Source organism: Calonectris borealis, chromosome 2, assembly GCF_964195595.1.
Source record: "Calonectris borealis chromosome 2, bCalBor7.hap1.2, whole genome shotgun sequence".
NCBI lineage: Eukaryota > Metazoa > Chordata > Aves > Procellariiformes > Procellariidae > Calonectris > Calonectris borealis.
In genome coordinates this window covers 10542059-10565335 of record NC_134313.1, presented here as the reverse complement: position 1 = coordinate 10565335, position 23277 = coordinate 10542059, and the positions used below count along the sequence as shown (strand labels likewise).

The 23277-nt window shown below is 39.1% G+C and overlaps 1 protein-coding gene across 1 annotated transcript in view; it reads right to left on the bottom strand.

Annotated features, from left to right (window-relative positions):
* ADCY8 (adenylate cyclase 8) overlaps positions 1-23277 on the bottom strand; it is a 132060-nt gene that overhangs the window by 82036 nt on the left and 26747 nt on the right. The window contains 1 exon segment of the mRNA XM_075141155.1: positions 19869-20018. Within this exon segment, the coding sequence (XP_074997256.1) occupies positions 19869-20018 (150 nt within the window).

The window sequence follows — 23277 nt, the reverse complement described above, 5'->3', positions numbered from 1 at the left end:
TGATTAACACATACAGGTCAGAGGAATTTGAAAGTCCTCAGCATCAAGTAGGATCAGATTTTTATTGTTGCTTATTTATCAGAACTTACAGACTGTGTTTAACATTCATAAACTGTACAATTAATAATAAAGTTGGAGAATAAATAAAGCAAAAAATATGCAGAGGAACCTGACTCTTCTTCATTTAGTGAAAAGGACAGCATTTAGACAAAGCTTAGTTGTATTCTCAGGGATTAAAGACAGGGATAATATAAACTAATGCACACCTAAGAAATGTTTTATGGGAAAGATTTAGCCATAGATTAGTCTGTATGTTAACAGGGTTACAATAGTTAACAGCAACTAAGTTTTAGACTTGGGAATCTCAGAGTCTTGTCAACAGTCTGTGTCAAGGAAGTGCTTACATCATTTTGACAAATGGGACTGAGTTTCAAAGTTCCTTGAAAACTCTCTATATAATCTCAGAAATAAGCATTGATATGTGCCAGTGAAGCAGGTTTCCAGGATGACTCATTTGGCTTGTGGCCCACTTCACCTCTTTTTTGAAGATCCCCCCAGGACAGATGGTGGGCTGAGCTGTTCTGCTGACCCAGAGCTGATCGTTCTTTTTCCCAAAGGCCTTGTACGACCTCCCTCTCCCATAATGGATTCACATCTGTTCACATCATACAGTAAGGACTGTACAACAGAAGCTACTGGAATAGTTCATGGAATATATAGCCTTCTCCTACACCCAAAGGCATGTGGGAGTGGGGAGAATGGGTTTTTCTGCAGATGACAGTCTGCTCCTGGACATCTTTTAGGCCCTAAGGGAGCATATAGGCTTTCACTCATTCGTTGTATGGACATACATGGCAGAGGGCCTGTCAAGAAAGAAGAAACTAATTTATTGGGATGTTTGCATAGGGTGGTGCTCGCATACAGTCTCAAATCTCCCAGAACAGACAGTTGGTTGCTGGTGGTGGAGGGAGTCTCCATTGCAAGGGTCCTCATGTCAGTGTCTTCAGCTAGGTCAGCAGAGATTCCTCTCATGACTGTTCTGCTCAGTTCTTATAACCTGGATGGCCCATGATCCCGTGTGACAACCCCAGCCCTGCATAATTCATCACTATTGGTATATTTTAACCACATACTAAGCATTTCTTAAGTATCTAAATTACCTACAAAAGACTAGTTCCATAGACCATTTCTGCATGGACAGTTTCTATTAGGTATTTACAAATGTCTTATCTATGCACAATTTAATCACTTCAGTAGCAGGAATCACCTAGAAAAGGTCCTGGATGGGACACTCCACCCAGAGTATTAATTAATACACTTAAACATGTAAATGGGACTAGACAAAGCAGGAGTTACATCTGTGAATTTCTAGACCTGCCCAAACTTCCCAGATCCTGTAAGAGTCTGTCAATGTTTAATTGTGAAGGTTCAGCCAATCTCCTGCTTTCAGGGTGGTTTCAAGTTAGTCCATTGTGTCCAACCAGTCTGTTATCTCATCTATACAGATGACTAGGCAAGAAGCTGCTGGATTACACAGAGAACTGGCGACGTAAGTCTACTGTGTAAGCACACACACACGCACACACACACGTGTCTGGTGCTAGACCACAATTGTGAAAATCAATTCTTTAATTATACTTGTACTTTGAGTCCCTTAGCTCTTTCCACATGCAGATGTGTTATACAGTTCTGAGAAGGGTTGACTCTTCTGTTCATGTGCAATAGGTCCAGTCATGTGCTCTGCCTCTGGAGGAAGGTGCATGAGCTCCCTGAGCTGGCATTTGCAGATTGTGCATCCAGGACTCAGGGGTAGCATGTCTCTTGACTGACTGATTTAGGTAAGGAAGAATGCAAATTAATTTAAATAAAGCCATTCAAACTGGCCCTCTCTACTAGGAAGACTGGAGAACATATTCAGCACTTCTAATGAGCTTTGTCTGTGTCTCAGGAACACTCAGGAAGAGTAAACATTTGAGACAAGTTGAAGTGACATAATTATATATATGCACATATTTATTAACAATGTATATTATTAATGTATATTAGTAGAGTATCAGTGTACATTAGTTTATTACTAGTGTGTATATACAGTACATCAGTGCATATTAGTGTACATATATGTATTGTATTAGTGTATAATATATGTATATATGTATAATATATGTATATACGTATACACAAAAGTGCTGTTTCCCAGGCCCTGTCATAATATAACGACTAACCACATTTAAGCAGGGCCAGGCAACCCCTTGAAAGAATATTGAATTCTTTCGTAAAAGCCCTAGATCATCCCCTGAGAGATTTTACAATGTCCCTGTTTCAGTGACTCATCAGTTTGACAGCTTTGGCAGATTTTGCAAGTATCCCACCCAAATGTGTTTCTCTGCAAATTAAGCTTTCTTTTTATCCTTTCAAAGTGGATATGGATAATCATTGATTGCCTTCTTCTCTGTAACAATCTTTCTGTACTGAAATACTGTTATTGTGTCCTCTTGCCCTCAGTCTTTCTTTTCTAGATTAACCAGATTTGTCCAGTATTGGAATAGATCACTTCAAATCACTCTGAGGTAAAGCTAGCAGTTTTTCACTGAACTGGCTCCAAATTATTAACCATTTTTTGCTTTACAGGATTGCAAAAAGCGAAATCTTATTGAACTAAAGAAAAGAATGTCAGTTCTGTAAGCTACTTATCGCCAAATTTCAGATGACATTTTGCGGAATAGAATAGATCTAGGTAGAACCTGATGTGAACTTCCAAATCAGGCACATATGGAGAATGTAAAGAGGTGGAAGACACCAACGAAGAAAGTCCTCCCAGGGAATGCCCACAGAGGAAATAGAGTGCAGTGTGAATCTCTTCTTGTATTTTAAAGTTTAGTGATACTACTGTGGAGAAAGCACTTATATAGTACCAAGCCAAATGGGGGGGTGGAGGTGGTTTCCAGATCAACTCTTCCCTTTCATACTTAGGAAAGGCAGCTATTTCCATAAAACCTTTCTCCATCCCACTCCACCCCATCCATCACACTTTAAGAAAGGCCTTTTGCAAGTTTGGGAATTGAGATCAGTGTTGAACCTAGACATGAAGTGGGAGCAAAAAGTATCAAGAAATCAGTTTCAGAAAAGAAAATGTCCAAAAGTTTCAAAATCTCTTTACTGAAAATATGAATATAGAATAAAATAAGCAATTCAAAATAATGTCATATAAATATTTCATGAGAAAAAGCATGAGTCCTGGAAATAGACTTGTAAGTTTTAAGATGTTCAGAAATTCTAATAGATTGCAGCTCTTTAGGGCTAAGTCTTACTCAAGCTTTTAAACTGTAAGGAAACAAATGTTTCATTACCACTATTGTCAAGAAGTTCTTAACTGAGAAGGAGCTGCAAAGTAGGACAGAAGCTCAATTTCAGAGGAGCCTTGGTTCAGGACAGACCCATCTTATAAAATCTAATTACCAGTATGAAGCTAAGTTATCACATGGTAAATAGATATGTTTTGTTTATGACCATTTCTAGGCAGGCTTGATTCAAATCTTAACATTAATTTCTGATTTTTTTTTGGTCAGTTAAGCCAGCCTGGTCTTGCTTTGTGTCCTGTTCTAGCCAGTCAAGTGAAAAATTCATTCTTGCCATCACTACTTGGTAATGGCCATTTTCTTTGATTCCTATTGCTTTAACTTGGGCTGAAGACCCTAACTTATACAGCATTTGCATTTTCTATGCTTATTTCTTACTTATTCCTTACATTAGGAGCAGTCTTTTCTTCTTTTTGTACCTCACCTCTCAGACATCAGAAGAGTTTTGGTCTCCTAAAGGTCTATTTTGGTCACACTCAGGAGAAATATGAGGTTAAAAAGCAATTTTAGGTTGGTTTAGAATAATATGGTTAATTCTCGTACCAGCTGTAAGGAGAGCACCATCCCTACTGAGTACCACAGAGTAAATACAAGTGAAAATAGACTCCACAGGCAATACAATGCTTCTTGGCATTGAACTCCTAAATCTTACAAAAGCGAAGGGTTTTGATTCTGAGCTTTCAGGTTCTCCTATCACCATAATGGTATCTTGGCATCTAGCTTGGCACTGCTTAGCTTTCTTTCTGTCTGCAGTTGCTTACCCCCATGGTTGTTTAAGCACACTCCAGTGAGTCCATATTTAAGGATGAAGACTGGGCCACTCTTCAGAAGTACCAAAGTGCGTAGCACCCAGGAGTCCTGGCCTTAGTTCCTCCCTGTACTATCAGTTTTCTTGTGGAAGATTAAACATGCTATATACACTTTCTGTTTTCTGCCAGAGAAAATGATGTTGAGGTTGTTGTGAGGCAACTTGATATTAAGAAGATATAACATGAACTAATATTATCCAGGCTGTGGGGGTATGCGCCTTCCTGAGGGGACAAAGCTATTCAGAGAGAACAAGCCAAAGCAAAGAGGGATGATAGGTAGAATGAGAGAGAAAGGTAAAACAATCATGAAAATGCTGTTTCTGATGCCAGCAGGATTAGATGTTGTGGATGAAATGTAGCCATAGATGAAACATCTGAAAAAATGAAGGAACCCCTCCCCAGCATTCGTAGGAGGCAATATCGTTTCTAACTTACAACGTTTACAGTGAAGACCATGAAGGATTCCCATTCTGAACAGTCTTAGTCAGTAGTTAGTAAACAATCCTCAGCTACGATGAAAACTTGTTGTGGATAAACACCTTCATTTGTCTAGATGGCAGCCCCAGCTGAGGTGAACTGTACGTTTACTTGAGAAGACAAAGCACATACTGCTAATAGCTTCTGCTGGAGTGGAGGTGGGTAACGCTCCACCCTGAGATGGCAGCTTGCTCCTGGCCTCCTGCCTGCATAACATGCTAACACAGAAGATGAGAGAATTGAGACTCTACCAATCTTTAATCCACCTGTTCTACAAAGGTTTACTAAACCAAGGGCTGCCTTCAGAAGGGAGAGAAAAAAAATGGTGTGAGGCAGTGATAGCTGATATAGAGCAGTGAGCTATCGTGCAGTGACCTCATCCTTTATTCTGGTAAAAAGCCCAGATCAGACCTTCTGTTTCCCCATACAGGTTGTACTAATTTTAGCACATCTGCATTGTCTTGATTTTTTTCCACCCTTCCCACATGGGAATTCTGCTATCCTCTACGCTTCTTCTGATGTGGTGCTTGTGATAGCAAGAAGAAACCCATTCCCTCAGGAGGTCCTTTACACTCCTGCAAAACCAGGTTTTCACAGGAATGTCTAGCCCTAAGGTAGTTTCACTCTCAAGCAAATGTCCCATGGCATCTTAAGATGGCGTGTTGGGGAACAGCTGCTGATTGATATTCCAGGAACCAGAAATATTTTTGATATTTTGTGTCCTTCAGCTTCCTATAACAGAAGGCACTTAGCTATAAATTCTCTTATTCTTTCACTATTAAGATACATTGCTCAATATGACCAGATAATAAATCCACCCTCTGAATAAATCAGATCAGTCTTTCAGGGAGCCATATGATTAAAGTGTTCGATGAGTTCCTGTGAAGATACTTTCACAATAGCACAAAATCTTTTTACTGTAAAAAGAAATATGTTATTTCCTACCTTATCCTTGTAGGAAGACAAATAGGAATACAAATGCAAAAAGAAAATAAGATAAAAGAAAGCAAGCAAACAGAAATCCTGGTTATTATTGAACTGCTTATGAAATCTATGATAAGAGAACATAAAAAAGGCCATTTCTTCATAGACATATGGCTAAAATGGAGAATGTATTTTTTTCACAACAGGAAAAGCTTACATTCCTTGTTTGCATTCACCTAAGAAGGTATCAAGCAATGGCTTTAGCATGTTTGTTTAAAATAAAACATAGTTCACTTGGCACATGTTCACTAAGCCAAGGAAAATGTGCCCGGCACATTTGATATCTTAACCTTCATGCTACTCATTAAGGTAAGTTAAATGTTCTTGGCTGCACATAAGATCTGGCAATGATCCATAAAAACAGAGGTTAATTAGTGTGCCTCTGCTGCAGTCCTCCTCTATTAATACCGTAGCATGTGAAGAGCTTTTGTCAGGATCACAACTGAAAGCACATATGCAGCTCATGTCACTATTCTGTATTACGTATGTCATGCTATGGAGGAACTATGACAAGAAAAATAACGTGTAAGTGTGTTTGCATTCACCTAGTGCCGAAACAGTCAAAGGACAGAAAATTTTTCCCTCTATGAGCTCCAACCGTCCTTTGCTGTTCCAAACTGCTCTTACACCACGCCAGATTGACAGGGGGGGTGGATGCTGAACCAGGCCCCTTCCAGATATTGAGCACTGAGAGACAGGCTCTAGTGTAGATCATGTCCATCCTTTCTTTTCCTACAGCTGATGCTACTGTTCTGTGGACCAGGATGTGCCCCTCTTGACAGGCCTTTCACATCACTTCGCTTCAATCCAGCAGTTAAAAAAGGTTTTCGATTACCCAAGAATGAGTGTCAGGTCAGCGTCCCCTTCTTATAAAGATCCTTGCCACATAACTCCCCTTTAAACTAGTTAAATATTATTATTCCCCTTTCACAGATTTAGATACCGTGGCACAGAACAGTGCAAATGTGTGGAGGTCACGTGCAAAAGAGCAGTAGCAAATCACAGAGAAGAAAATTGCAATTTTTTTATAGTCTTCTGTACCTTACTATTTACATGATTATAGAGTCCTCATATTTCTAGTCAGTCTCTCCTGGAAGGCATTTTCAGAGAGGGAGGGAAAGACATGAGAAAAAAAAATCTTCTCTTTTTCAGAGAAAGGCCTAATAAAGAAGTGTCATGAACTCCAGGGTGAGGGAAACTGCATTATCCAGCTTTGTTGAAAGCTTGCTAGTTGAGCAATTGGCTAAGTGGAGACAATTCAAAGGTGAGCAGCAGTAGTGGTAAGTGGTTTGAAAAGGAACAGAGATATATTTGTTCAAGAGAAAAGACATAGAAGAAAGAAGATAGCAACAAAAGGATGTTATAAAAGAGCTGGTGACCTATTCTCCTATTAACTATTCATGACATGAATCAGCCCTAGTCTTTAAGATGGAGCAGTCAGCGTTTAGAGTAAATAAATGAAAAAAGAACCTTTAACCCAAAGAACAACCAAGTAAAAGAAAAAAGACCAGTAGAAATCACTAAATGTAACAAACTGATGGTAGAATTCAGGTCTCTTGGTGACTAGAAGGTAGGTATGCCTAAGCTTCCATTTTATCCAGTGAATCTGGAGAGATACTCAACAGATCAGGTGTAAATGACTACTTTGGTGACACTACAGGTTTCTCTGGGCTCCATTGTCTGTACTGACTAGATCTCAGCTAACTCTAGCGGGAGCTCAGAGGTGTAAAGAGCATGTAGTCACCTAGTTTAGGAGGTGTCTAAGCTGACTCCTACCCAATCTATTCCTTCAGGAAAATTTAGGAACAGTGAAATAAATCCTGCAGTGATAAAGCAAATTGACTTCATGAGTCACATATGTCTGTTTAAAGTCCCAAGACTGTAACACTGATACTTTCTCTAATGCCCACTTTTTGTTTTATGCATCTGCAATAGTCATTCTTTGTTGAACAACTTCTCTGTGGTCTGTGTGCACCGATCCTTTGTGTGCCTCATACTGAAATCAGGGAGTATCAGCAGTGCTTACAACTGCACAAATACAGCTAGGCACATTCATGGAAAAGTGGGACATGTCCTTGATGAGTAAATAACAACCTTTGGAACAATTTTTGAGAAGAGTCAATTAACCAGTGCACAAGGTCTCAGTCTTGTGAATAAAAACTGAACTGGAGACCTTTCCACTGGTGCTGATCAAAGAAAACAAAATACAAACAAGCACAAAACACCAACAAGCAGTCTGGGGCCTGCAGGAGGTTTCCAAGAGGAAGGTCAAACTCCCCAAGGTTTCCCTGCAGATCATGTGAGGGCATCACCCCTGCAGGGTCTGCTGTCTGCATAAGCTCCCTGCACCAACTCCCCTTAGATGGTACACAGCAAATGATGAAATGTTGCTCCACTGCCCTGGGATGTTCCTTTGTTTCTCAACATCTTTATCAGGGTTGGCTTTGCCGAGGGATGAAAAGCCCCTCTTGAATGACAGTTCAGGTTTTGTTCTTCCTCCTCTACACATACTTTCAGATGGGTGAATCTACATGTATCTTGCGGGAGGAAGTCTTTGGATTGTGTAACAAGTTGTTTATGGCTATTCCCAAGACAGTTCTGTAAGACTGGAGTGGACATACCCCAGAAATGTTTAACTTGGTAGACTTGAGAGAAACTGCTCCACACTTTGCATCTTGATTTTTAAGAATCATTTTGCCAGAACTGTCAAGCTTGGCTTTAACAACATTTATAATTAATATCATAGAGGCTTTATTGTCTTAAGCACTGAACTTAATAGGATGAGAAAAGGGCTGTTCAGAGCAGTGGTTTTAGCCTTTCCAGAGCACGTAAGCTTTTGTTACTTTAAGGGAAGTAGATAAAAATGGTATTGTTTTCTACTGAAAAACTGACAATGTTCAGAATAGATGTAATTGTTGTAGATGCCACTCTAGAAAATGGGAATTAGCACCTCTCATTATGATGAACAGCTCTGAAGAGAAATTCCTTCATTCTTACTTAATGCACAATGGACAGTCTATTTGCAGCTGTTCTTTCTCGTGCATTATTGAGACAATGGCAAGTAATTAAGAAATATGGAAGGAACTGCAATATCTAACATGTTCAGACTTGTGGCGTTATGAGGTTGCCTGTTAGCTTTTACTACTTACTGCTGCAATATGCGATATGAGCTATATCAACTTTCTTTTATTTGAATTCAGTTACCATTCCCACTCACCCCATCCTTGGCTGCATGTGCTATTTAGGCATCTGCTGTTCTCAGAGAGAAACAAGGCCAGATCACACAGGTGGTTTTGGAATCTCCCTTTGTTTAGCTATTGGCTATGAAACATAACTAGGGTCTCATCCAAACTGATAACCCAGTGTTTATGAGCCATGACTTTTTACAATAGTGCCTAATTAATTGTTAACTGAGAAGTAATATAAAGTTTGTGGTAATGTGAGGAGAAACAAGCTTCTTCCACACACTTCTTGTAGAAAGGACATTTTATCCCATTGTTTTCTCAATACTATTTTCCAGAACATCATGAGATAATGTAGATATGTAGCACATGCTGAAGGGAAGGACTGCAAGATACTGCTGGTCCTTTGCTTTGTTTGGGTAATGAATGGTTTGAAGATTCAAGTACCTGAAGCCACATAACAAAATCTTGGCAGGGCTTGATGATTACCAGTCTATTGCCAGGTGTCAAAGGAGGTGCCTTCCTCACGAGCCAGTTGGCTATGTAAGAATACTGCAATCTTAATGCCTGCGTGCCCTGTGCTTCCTGAGCAGTAGAAGGCTGATTCTGCGGCTGCCAGTTTGTATTTTCATGCCTTCCCAGTATCATTTTGGCTTCATAAACACTTAGCTCATCTTGTGGCATGTTTGGAAGCCGTGGAACCATCCTCCCTGTCGATTTTTTTGACGTGGTACCTGTTACTGCTGCTGCGTGTATCTTTTAAGTGAAAAATTGTATTCCTCCATAAAATACTTACAAAAATATTTATAAAATTATTTTTAAAAGTAACATGATTAACCTTGAAACTAAGTGCAGCCGATGCTTACACTGTATGGAACGGGCACAGCAAATCAGCTCACCGTGAGCACCACTAACTTGCACGGGAGTGGGTGGGAGCACATGTCTGGGGACAAGAGCCGCAGGCAGCAAGTCTGCGTTCCTTGACAGCAGTGGCCAGCTGTTAGATCTGCTAGGCTACATCATGAAACAATCTCCTGACACTGCTTTGTCATTTCAGCTGTCTTTTAGCTTAGGCAATGGGAACTACAGGTCTCAAATTCAGTGCCAGTGTCTATATTGAGTAGGAGTAGGTTAATAATCCCAGATCCTCTGGATCCTAACACATGATTTTTTACCTCCTGAGTGAAGAGCACGTTAGACTGACTTACATTCCATTGTGAAACCCAACCATGTAACAAAGACATGCAGTGAAAAGCAGGAGTTACAAAACAATTTGTATTATGACTCTGCCTTGTTTACATGGACATTTATGCTTACAAGTAACACCGTCCAACCCCACAGTGATCCATTAGACTTATCTAATACATGGAAAGGCAAATTTTATAGTTTTGTAATTTTGTTTCTTCCAAATCTCGTTATGATTTTTTTTTTTTATTTATTCTGCATTAAACGAATGTAGAGAAGAAAAATATCCAGAAGAAAAACATTTATATGGAAATAAGACACATATCTCAACAAAAAGCATTGTACTGTCTTCTAGTGTACTGCTGCAATAAATTCCAGATAGTTTGGACAGGAAGGATGGAACCATACCTTAAGAACAGGAGAAACACAGACACATCTACTGGAGACTTGATTCCATAATGGCATAACCTTAAGCCATTCCTTATTTTACAGGAATAGAAAATGAGAGCAAAACAGCTTCTACAATTCAATTTTATTCTAAAATATCAGAATGGCCCCATCTGACTTTAACGTCTGTAGTGCTATGCCCCGGTACACTTTCACTTCTCTAGGACTGCTTTGACTCGTCTGCTGTTGAATCTTCATGTAACTGTATTGCACTGTTTCTACTTTCTATTCATTTAGATGTTTCTTTTTCCATTTTGTTACTTTTTTGCTGTTTCAGAAATTACTAGGCAACGTCAGCAAAATATACATTTCTCAACAGTACTAGTTATTGCAGCTAATGACATGGAAAATGGCAGAAAGCAAGCTCACATGTCATTTATTTTTCAGCTTCATATGACTAAATCACTGCAGAACAAGATGTAAAAGAGTAGGGAGCTCATCTATTCTGGTCAAAACAAGGAATACACCTTGTCAGAGACTTACAAGACTCCAATACTAATCAGCACAAGCTGGATAAAACTTCCCCTGGGAGGTTTCTATAGCTGGGAGTAATGGTGACTTTCTGAAAATCAAATCCCTTTTAATAGGCTTGTAGGTGGGTACTTAAATACTGATGGTGTGAAAGACCTTCAGCCTTTTCATAAACGTTAATCCAAAAATTTTATATTACCTTAAATTATCTCAGCAATGGCATCAGTGACTTGACTCTGGCTAGCTTAGAATTGGCACTGCTCATGGTCAGATAATTTAAAACCATTATCTGGACCACAGAGTCTCTCTATTAATTGTGAATCTTGTAAGGACATTTTTAGAGTCCTCCTACAGTCATTTCAGGGTGCAAAGGAAAGTCAGTATAAACTTTCCTTAGTACCCTAAAAATTCTGATCCTGAACAAGAAAGAAAAATTACCTTAAAATGAGTAAGTATGTTCAGAGCTCAGGAAAGGTACTAGCCTGATGAATTTGGACCCTGGAGTTCTTTATTTAAGCAGAGATGACTGTACTGCAGACCAGCTGGCAGAAGTGTTTCATCACTGTAGGAGGCTGAAACTATTTCATTCCCCTTACTCATTTCATCTTTCTCCACTTTCCTGAGACAATCAGCAAGGGTCGCTAGTCAGTGGCAGCTGTGATAATGTGTTGTGGTTTTTTTTTTTTTTATTAGAAACCTCTCTCTTTAGCAAGGAGCTGAGAACATGGGAGGCACAGGCCACCAAAACCTGATCAACGAGCTATCAATCAGTCCCATTCACTATCGACCAGCACAGCATTTAAACAGCCTGGTTTAGAGGTGAAAAAACCCACACAGATTTTCAGAAAGTAGTTTTATCACTAGTGAATCCAAAAGCCATCTTCTAGGGAGGGGAAGCAGAGGTTTCCTTCTCACCAGTTTCTTCTAGGGAAAGCCCCTATGCTTGAAGTCCTGACACTCTTTGGGATTATTTTTCCCCTGTATGAATTGCAGTTCAGGGTCTGTTTCTCTAGCTTCGGCTGTAAACCTCATTATTCTGTTTGAGTCCATGTGACCACCCCAGATTTGCAAGGAATGGGAGGGAAGAGAGAGGATGATTTTTTATCTTGATTTTACCTTAGATTTCTAGTTGAAAGCAAAATGTGGAGGTTATGCTCTGATAATAAGAAACAAACATCAGCAGCAAATGTGAAGGAACAGCATCTAAAATCTGACATGTAAAATGTTGTGTTTCCTACTGCAAGTGGGTTGAGCAGATGGGGTGTTTTGAGTCAAAGAGATGTAGAAAATGTGCATGCTGATCCTGTGATGTGTTCCCTGGTACCTACAAAAGGATAACTGCATGTCAATATTGCTTCTCCCCATGCCAATAAATAAGAAAACTCTGTCAGTGAACTTAGTAAACAGACCATCTTCTGAATCACAATATGGATATGGATTGTAAAGAATAATATAAAGTTTGCATATTCCTTTGCTTGTTGGATTAACCAGTATGTTATACTTTGAGTATGATTCTCTAAGTACCAAAGGAGCAATTCCAAGAACAAATTTCTATTGGGATCATGGTTCTTTAAAGAAAGGCACCAAGATGAAAGAAAATCTGGATAACTCTGAAACCTTTCTGAGCATCTTATATTCAACAGACTGTTTCCTATCAAGAAGAAAGCTGGCTAAAATGCAGTGTCTAACCAGAGGTTTACACAGAATTTTCAATTGGGGAGTTATTGTTTGCCCTTTAAAAATAAAAATATTGTGATCAAAATTTTTATTTATGAAGCATTTTAAACTACTTCTACAATGAAAAAGGAAGGTCATGTGATCCCTAAAATTCAGATTACTCCTTTTTTAAACCACATCTGAACTTTATCCTCATGCCACTTTAGAGGGATTTTCATATTCTTAGCGCCAATATCAAAAAAGATGACTTTATAGTGTTTAACCCTCTTAAAGTGTCCTTTCCAATCCCAGTCCAATCTGCTCTTACTTTAGAGGTTGCAAAGTACTGATGGTTGATTAAAATCTAGATCTGTAAGAGCTTGATAAAACCTACACAACATATAAGCTTCTTTAAAAAAAAAAAACAACCCAGAGTTCATTAATCTGCAGAGAGCTTCTTAAAGCTGTAGGAAATAGAGATTGTTGCAGAGGAAAGTGTGAAAAAAATCCTCTGGAAGTAGAGGTAGAAGGGAAACAAATGGTCAAACAGAACAGTTTTCTAATGGAAAAAGAGATTAGGACAGGATTACAGTTTTTCCACAGATAATAGGCAGGAGAGACTAAATATGCCAACAGCAGGCTGTTCTGAAGACTAAGGGGTGTCTCCTTCTGCAGCCCTCATACCTACACTGGGAAAACAGAATGTGTGTTCATACCCAGAAAACAAAACAACCCCCTTCTCACCTGAACAAATGGTTCTTTAGGGTGGTTGAGCTCAAATCCTTTGTGGAAATTGAATGAAATAATATCCCAACTGTTTTAACTTTCAAAATGAGCTTTAATTGAATTTGTCGAATCCCCATGAGAAAGAGATTAGCTGGAAAGTAGGTGTCCAGTAAGCCAGTGGCAGGACTTGCAGGGAGGAAATGTCTGCTAGGGTGTTCTCATAGCGGACTCTTCTCATTAGACCATTTAATGAAGAAAAGGTTTTTCTTCTTGTTCCCCACTAATCTGACCAAACCCATAATTATGCCTGCAGATGCCTGTCTTCACCCTACCTTGATGGGAAGCATCCCTAGAAGCTGGGTGGATCAGGTATGATGCCAGCCTGGACCTTCTCACCTGAGTACTCCTTGCAAGACAAGAGGCAGGCAGTGGTCGTTCCCCACCAACTCTCTGTCTTAATTGCTCCTTCTTCTACCTTCACCTCCATCTCCTCAGCCAATGTGCTAGACACCCACGAAAATATTCATAAGGCTTAGGGAAGACATTGAGAAAGAGTTTTATTTCCATATAAGAGGACCTTCTCTTGGTGGAATTTGAGATGATGCCTGCAGAGAAAGGGGTCTGCTTGCTAAAGACTGTGTTGGAGGGAGATGTAAAAAATACAGCTAGAGATACTAATGCATTGTGGCTTTAGTACCTTCTAGCACTAGCTAACTCCACTGAAACTGCACAAATGTAGTGTTATAGTAAATAATGTTCTCAATTTGGCTTCTCAGGGCTTAAAAACTAGGGGATTTCTTTCTGATTTGAGTTTTAGTCCCAATAACTTAGCATAGCAGCGGCAGCGCAGCTTTGCTGGTGAGCTCCGTGCACCAGCTGGGGAGTTTTCTTTTCATGAATGATGCAGGACCTGCTACAGTGAGAACAAGAACAAACAGCTCACCAAAGGATGAATATAAGCATCACACAGATCTGGACTGATTTCACCTGTCATCTCAAACAACTGCAAAGTAGATCCTTCTTTCAGAAGACACCATCAGGTGCTCTAAATCTACCAGAGATAATGCAAATAAAATATTTCAGAGAGGCTTTATGTTATTTTTTTGAACACTAGTCATTCACGTTAGTAGAATACAGTCTAACAACTTTGCTTAGCTTGAAAGCAGCCTCCCACCCATACTTCCCTATTGCTTTACCCAGGCTTCATTAGTTTCATTGGTCTAGAGACGTCTTGGATGGAGAGAAGTGTGGCCATCACATAAGAGAAGTCTCTTAATTATGAGTAAAATGACAGCGACAAAGTTATCTGAGAGACTCTTTATAATTAAATGGTTTAAAATGTTAGACAAATTTCAAGTAGAGTTGAATTGCTGGAGAAAAAGCAGGTAAGGACACCAGAGATATATTATAAATTAAATTCTTCATAAAGTCATCATTTCAATATGTGTGTGGATTTAATATGTCATTCATTTAAAACTTAGGGATTTTGTATGATGAGAAACAGAAATGAAAATGAAATTTAATGCAGGTTCCTGCTCTTCATTGAGGGCAATTTCACAGCATTTTCACAATAAGGGAAATGACACATTCATTGTTTTCAAAGTTTTGCAGTAGCTAATTAAGAAAGTAAGTTATACTTTCTATTTTCATTGCCCAGATATGATGAAAGCAGAATTACCTGCTGTGTACTTACAATAAAATCAAGGTAAAAAGGAAGACAGTGTTTTTGAAGTGGTTATTAACAAAGTACAGCATGGGGTGTCAACCTTTTTGAAACATATAGATATCAAATCAAAATATTGACCCAAAATTTCAAACAGGTAGTGGAAAGTGATGATATTCTTGGAATGAAATGGATTTAAGAAAGCTGAGAACCTTGTGTTTGTTGTTTATTCATAATTACAATGCGTTGCAAACAAAACTGGAGGACATTTTATGGCTGTCATTTTTGGTTGGTTGATATAACTACATATATTAAGCACAAGCAGCTAACTATATTTCATTAGAAAATATTTAAATTAATGATTTGATCAATAACTGGTAAACTGAGACTGTTTTTACAACATATTATTTTGACTATGCTACCTTCTCTAGCTTGCTTCTCTGATATTTCTATCTTTCTATGATACAGTTTTTCTGGTACTCATCAGCAGTGGGGTCTCATTTAACTAAGCCAAGCTCTGAAATGTTTTAGATCTTCACCAAAATTCTAATTTTGTAATGAAAATCAGGAAGGAAGTAGACACAGATGTTGCCTCCGTTTCACAGAGTGCTGGGATTTCCAAATGGTGTCACACAGGTAATACCGTACAGTTAAGTGCATAAACATCATTAGCAATGACTGCTGGAGTAGTTCTCCCTTGTATCCACAGCACTGTTCACTTCATTAATAGAGTGATTAGAGATAGAAAATTCATTGCAATTGAAAATGTTAATATGTACTTGTTAACGACCCCAGGTGCTTAAAAATAAAAAATAATAATAAAAAAGTCACGTCCTTGATGAATGAGTCACTTTTGAAAATGCGACTAAAATCCTAACTTTCTGCAATACTTCCAAAAATTTTACTCAAAACTCTTGTTGAGAGTAAATGGTGTTGGGGGAGGACGGATGAAAAAAGATGTAGGAGCTTAATTGTATAGAGTTTTGGAAACACAGAAACTGGAAATTAAGTCACTTAAAAGCTTTGAAAAACTTTGACCAGGCTCCTTAAAGTCTTTTCCATCGTTCAGGTCTGCACTTCGACCTCTTCCTTCCTGTGCAGTATGAGAATGAATTGCAATTAGCAAAAAGCTGAACTTGCACCTGAGGATATTTTCTGTGGACAATGAACCAATGGGGCTAATTCAGATTTACAGCTATTCAGTTGAGACCATAACACGGCACACAGACATTTCAACAGAGCAAAATGGGTTTGACTATCAAACTGGAAAACTCCATAGCAATACTGAAATAGAGCAAGGAGTCCTTAAACCCTGAAAACCTCACAAAAGGAAGAGATCATAGACTGCTGGAAAATAACGACATCTAGAAAACAAACTATCACATCTAACTGTCCAAATTTCAGCTCAGAGTAACACAAACAACAAAAAAGAGGTTTTTCCTCCTAGTGGGATTTTGGAGGTTTTACCTTCTGTTTTCGTCGCACTCTACAAAGAAGTATGATGGCAAATGAATGAATGAAACTGCTTTCACTGAAAAAAATTCAGCTAATCTATATGAAATTTATCAGAAAATACGGAACCATCTCTTGCTTTCCACTACAAGACAGAAGCTGATCCAGTAGAAACTTTATATTTATATTCCAGAAAATCTGCAAATACTCATTAGTGGATTCTAAAAAATCTCCAAAACCCAAACAGATCCTTACTTATGAGTATTATTGTTTCCTTGTACAGCTCCACATGTCTGATGGTACCTCTTGCTTGTCTCTAAAACATAGAATAAAAAATGTTTGGCTCACAATTGGGTGACTTTCCATGACTGGCTCTTTTAGGCACTACTGAATACTGATAGCAATAGCATTTATAGTTATTAGAATGACGGATGATTAGAGATGACAAACATAAGGGATATTGAGAAATTGGAAGGGTCATTTTGAGAGTGCAAAAACTTGATTTCTTAGTTTTAACAATGTACAGTAGTGAACAAAAGTATATCTGAAGCATTTATATAACCTTTGTAATTATAAAAAATTGGAGTCTTAGTCTGCAATTACTTATGGAAAAGCATACCATTCCTTGCTGCACTTTTTAACTCATGCTGTTTTTTCTTACTTCAATTTTACTGGTCTTCCGATTTAAACAAAGTAAGGACAACACCAGACCCTGTGGGACCTGTCTGGCACCCTGTCATACTTCATATGACGTGCAATATATATATGACATGTCAATACAATTACCCATTGTAATTATTTATTATTTCCAGTTTAAGAAGTGGAAGCTGTGTAGCGTGGAAACAAACCTTGAGAAATTTTAATTCTCATCCATTACTATAAAAAGTAGCAGTACCACCACTGAAAGCCACAAAAAACATGACCCTGCTGTAAGAAACCTTAAGTTTACACAGTTTATGAGAAGTGGAGGAGAAAGAAATCAAAGTGGAACAGAATTGGAATTCCTGGAATTATTATCTGGAAGAATTACACAAATAATTATTCCTCTATTTTCTCTGCACAGTTTTAGCTCTTCAGCCATATTTTTAGAAATTTTCAGAAGCCACATCACAACTATTGGCCTCCACGCACTTCCCCCCCCCCCCCCTTCATATATCAGAGCTATTTTCTGGGAAGTCATAGAATGACGTTATTAAACTTCATCAGGATTTAATCCTTACTTTTTAAAACATGATATGCATTAACAGGTAATATGATTTTTACATTTGTGTGAACTACAGATCCCCTGTATCATGAAATATATGTCTTCAAGATAGAAAAATGCTAGTAGTCACTGGATTACTTCCTGAGGATACTGATGAAGTGAGCAGGAATAAACTGCTCAAGAAAAGCAGTCACCTAAAATGTGACATTGCCAGTCTTGTTAAAGAAGGTATGTTTAGAAATTGCTTAAATGAGCCGCTACTCCAGAGGCAAAGAGAAAGAATAGAAGACTGAGGGAAACAGGCTCTCCATTCCTCAAGACATTCCAGTATTGGAATATTTTGTCATTGTTGTTGTCCCAAAAACAAATGAAAAACTGAAAAGTATATTATAGTATTTTTTATATGTACATATATTTATAGGTGTGCGTAATAACATAGTTTCAAAGTTCCAACAGAATTAATAGGAAATATTTCAAAATATTTGGTTCCTAAAATTTGGGTTAGTTTATCATTAAATTGAGTTTTAGAAGAGATCTCCATTTGGTGTCCTGATGTCTGTATTTTTCTCTCGTGGCCATTTTCCTTGGCCTGAATACATTTTCCCTTATGCGTTTCCAGTCATATGATGCCTATGACACACTACTTTGTTTGGTTATAGGTGAGGCTCAACTGCAATGAGGTAACTCTCCAGGAAGTTCTGCCTTCAGGGGACAGCACAGCCCTGAAGCCTTGCAAGGCACTGGGCCAAGACAAAATGCACAGTTCAACACTGATTGATTAGAAACAAATATTTCAGATCCAACCTCTACTTTCCCCCTCACCAAAAAAAAGTCTGATTTTTTTTAAACCCACCCAAATGGAAACAATCTGCCTTCATTTTCCTAATAGGAAATAAAATTTCAGCAAAATTTAATTTCTCAAAAAAACCCATTGTCTTTGTAGAAATTTCATTTTCCATGAGAAAATAAAATAATTCTAATGGAAAATCCTCAGAATCATCTGGAACAGGGGAATCTTTTACTAGCATTTTATAAAGATTTTTACAATGAACTCTACACAACAGTGATCAAAGTAAAGCTTACAAAATATTAGTTTATAAAAGATTACACAAGAAGAGAAATGCAAAATACCCCAAACTCACAAAAAAAAAACCCAAAAGCCATAAAAATGTGGTCCTACTGTTAAAATGAGAACACAGCATCTTAGATAGCATCCCTCAAAGCCTCTTCAGTCAGCAATGGCCGGAGAGATATTCTGGCATAGGTAACTTGCATTACTCAGCACAGTCATGCATTCATACTGAGTCATTAGTCAGTAAAGTCTAGAATATGACATCTTCCTAGATCTCTGTACAAGAGCATTCGAGAGGCATTCGAGAAGTAAATGAAATAAAATTGAGAAGCAATACATGTATCTATACAACAGGACAAAATGAATGGCTAAGCTTATTTGAGAATGAAATAGCAGTGTAACGTATATATATACAGGCTGTATTTTGATCTTAATGCAACTTTTGAAACAGCAGGTGAACCTTCTGATATTTCAGTAGGAATGCAAAATATGTATATCATGCTACATCTCAGTTCTGTTGCCTTGGTACGAAATAATAAGCAGCAAACTTCTTTTTGTTCACCGCCTTTTATTCTGGATTGGCAAGGTGGTTGTATCTAAGAACAACCATGCCTGCTCGGATCGGAAGTTCACCCAGCCCAGTATGCTATAGCGCACAGTAGCCAAAAGGAGATTTTTAGGGAATGGTTTAAGAACAGAGAAAGCATACAGCGATACTTCCCTGCAGTGGCCTCCCAGCTCCAAATATTCATCTGTGAGCTAGAAATGATGTTTTAGTATTTTCTCTCCCTAGACAGATTTCTCCTCCACGAACTTATTAGTTTTCACTTGACTGATCCAAGTTTTAGTATCCACAACACTCTGAAACATGAAGTTCCCCAGTTTAACCCCTCTTGTGTAAAGAATCATTTTTAAACACCTGCCAACTGCTATTTCATTTGATGGCCTCTTCTTCTTGTGTGGGAAAGGACAATGAACAGCCATTCTCTATTCATCCTGTTTCCCAGCGAAAATCTTTAAGATGTCGTATCAGATCGATACACACCAGGAAAATAACAGCATGAAACTCACTTAACCTGCACAAATCAGGTGACATCACATTGGAGTCAGCGAGGCCACAAAAGCCCGGTCTCGTCCAATTACCAATTCCAGTTAATACAAAAATAGGATTGTTTCTCCAATACCTGTCGCTGATTTTCTGTCTCTAGTCTCAGTCTGGCTTCTACACATCTTCTGGTCTCCAGGAAGGCTTGACGTTGTGCTCTGTCTGATAGGTAGCTAATGAAGATTCCTGCGGTGTTCATACACATAAATAACACTGCCTGAGCCGCTATCTGCAACGAACAACAAATAGGATTTGATCAGACAAGAGAAGCAAAAATATCTGTTTAAAAAGAGAAAGAGAGAGAGAGAGAATGCTCTGCAGTCATGTAGGCTGTAAAACTAAACCGTTAGGAAAGTTTGCATAAAAGAATCTCTTGGATCTTAATTAGAGGCATGAAACGTGTAAAATTCTCTCTGCCTTGAGGAAGAAATATGCAGTATTTGGGGGCATTAAACTCTAGTTGAACCACAAATGATGTTTCCAAGAACTGACTCATAGGGCTTTAGTCAGGAATGATTACAAACATAATTAACAATTTGTTTTTGCACTGCCTCTTCTGTAAAAGCAACTTTGTGATTTGTTCCATGGCTTAGTTTGAGAACAAAGCCATGTTAAGGAAAACAAAGAGTGTCAGTTAGCTAAGAATTAATATCAGTGATAGTTATTCTGCTGTTATTGACCAAATTAAATGAATTCATTTGCAGCTGATGCCAAAGCACAAGCTTGCACAATCTGAATCCTGAACCCTTCAACAGGGGAAGCTGAAAGGATAACCAAATGCTTGCATAGCCTGTGCCTGTGCACACAGACCTTTTCTTCACTGATGCCTACGTAAAAGCTGCCCTCTTTCCTTGTAAAAGGTGCATCACAGCTTCTTCCTTTACAATATGAACTTAAGAGCCAAATGGGAGTGAATCCTTGGACAATATAAATTCCAGTGGCTTATTTGTCTTTCATTGATACCTCTTTGTGCTCTTTATGTTTGTAAGGCAGAGCACATCAATGCCGTTGAAGTGAGGATTGTTTGGGAAACGAGTAAGAAACATAATATTTGCCTCCACTAGAGACAGAACACAGACCTGCAGTTTCAGCAGCTTTATCCAACACCTCATCCCTCCCGTATGTAACAAACTCCTCTCAATTCCTACTTAGAATCATAGAATGATAGAATCATTTAGGTCAGAAAAGACCTTTAAGATCATGGAGTCCAACCGTTAACCTAGCACTGCCAAGTCCACCACTACACCATGTCCCTAAGCGCCACATCTACACGTCTTTTAAATACCTCCAGGGATGGTGACTCAACCACTTCCCTGGGCAGCCTGTTCCAGTGCTTGACAACCCTTTCGGTGAAGAAATTTTTCCTCATAACCAATCTAAACCTCCCCTGGTGCAACTTGAGGCCATTTCCTCTCGTCCTATCGCTTGTTACTTGGGAGAAGAGACCAACACCCACCTCACTACAACCTCCTTTCAGGTAGTTGTAGAGCGCGATGAGGTCTCCCCTCAGCCTCCTTTTCTCCAGGCTAAACAGTCCCAGTTCCCTCAGCTGCTCCTCATAAGACTTGTGCTCTAGACCCTTCACCAGCTGCTTTAATCTTCTTTGGACATGCCAAATTCTTCATTCTGCTTTTTTTTTAATTTGTGAGAGGGTCAAGAGTGAAAAATAAGTCCAGAAGTCATTAATATTCCTCAAATGCAGCATGTAGTGCAAAACTGCTCTGACTGCTACCTTAGCTAGAGAAGCTATCAGGGCACAGTGAACCAGCTGAAGTCTGTAAACTGCAGCTCCTCATCTTCCTGCCAAGGTCCAGTCACAGCCACTGTGCTGATGAGGTCCCACTGAGCACCCTGTCCTGCAGGATCACACCTCTCTCCCAGTGGCAGACCAGCCGTGGAGCAGGCGGGGGCTACCTTACCCTGTGGCCACATTGCCTGCCCTGCAGAGCTGTCCCCAGGCTCTGACACCTATGGACCATAATGCTATGGGTGATACCCACAGGATCATAACAACATCAGAACAGCCATGCCAGGACAGATCAAGTGTTCATTGTTCCGGATCCTGCCTCTGATAGTGGACAACAGAGAGTGCCCTGATAGAAGTACAAGGATAAAACAGTAGATACAAGTACAAGAATAAAGCCAGCATCCAGTGATGTTTTGTCGAAACAGTCTTGAACACTCCAGCAATCTGCGGTTGCGGAACATTGTGGGGTAGAGGTTGCATTTTTGTAGTATTATCTGTTAATCAGTCTCCCTAAAATCAAGGTGTTTCTTGTCCTAATAGAAGAGAGAAAACATTTAGCAAAACTCCCTAATCTCATTGTGATGCTGTGCCTCAGATCTGCAGGTCTCGCTCCTCACATTCACGTGGGTTTGAAAGTGAGATTTGATATCAAACCAAATGCATCTGGCAGAAACTTCAGCTTTATATATTCCCATATTTCTGAATCTGGAGTATTGTTCTACAATAGTACAGGGAATTTATTTACAATTCATATGCCATGATTAGATAAGAATGCATATCCTGGCTCCAGCTGAAATTTGGTTTAACCTTTGCCAGTAACAGACGTCTAGGCAAAGCTTGTGGAAATAGGGCATGATTAGCATGATCCTTGCACCTTCCTGGCCTCCAGGATCCTGTGGTTTACAGCACCTCTGAGCTGGAGGTGGCATACTCTATCCGTCTGCTTAACTTTTTCTGATATACTTTTCTGAAGTTAATTGTACCTTTGGCCCCTATGGCATTCACTGACAGATTTCTACAATTTAATTAGGCACTTTGTGATAAAAATGTTTCCTTTTGTTTGCTTTAATTCGCAGCCTTATCTTTTCTTTGAGTGCCTCATCATGCTCATAATGAGACACAGTGACTAATCATTCCCAATTCATCTTCCTCTCACCATTCCTGATTTTACTGACTTATAGCATTACCCCCCTCAGCCTTTTATTTTTTAAAAGGGAGGAATTTGAGATTATTTAGTCTCACTGCATTCGTCACTATTCCACCTCTGTGCTTACTGCTTTTTCCCTGCTATCTACCTCACCCAATTTTACTGGAGACAGGGTCCCCCGGACCAGCCAGCTTCCCCCAGACACTTTCCACCTTTGCTCCAAGATAAAAGAGAGAACGCAGTAATTCAGCCCATGAGGTAACTCCTTTCAGGTGCAGGCTACTAAGAGGCATATGATGAGCTGACATAAGACCAGTTCAGAATTACGTTGTTCAGCAGGACAACTGAAATCAGCTGTGGGTGGCTGGAGGAGTCAACTTTTTATACATTTTTGACTGATTTGAAGATAATCAAAGCTCACACACTAGGAAAGCTAGGGTATAGGGTGAAAAAAAAAAAAAGAAAAGCCTTTCACAACATTTGAAATGTGCATTTCAATGGTGAAAGCAGTGGCAGGGTGGTCTCCTTTAATTGCAAATTCAATTGCAAGTTCCTAATGAGCCCAGTTCAGCCACAGGTCTCTGCTAATACTCA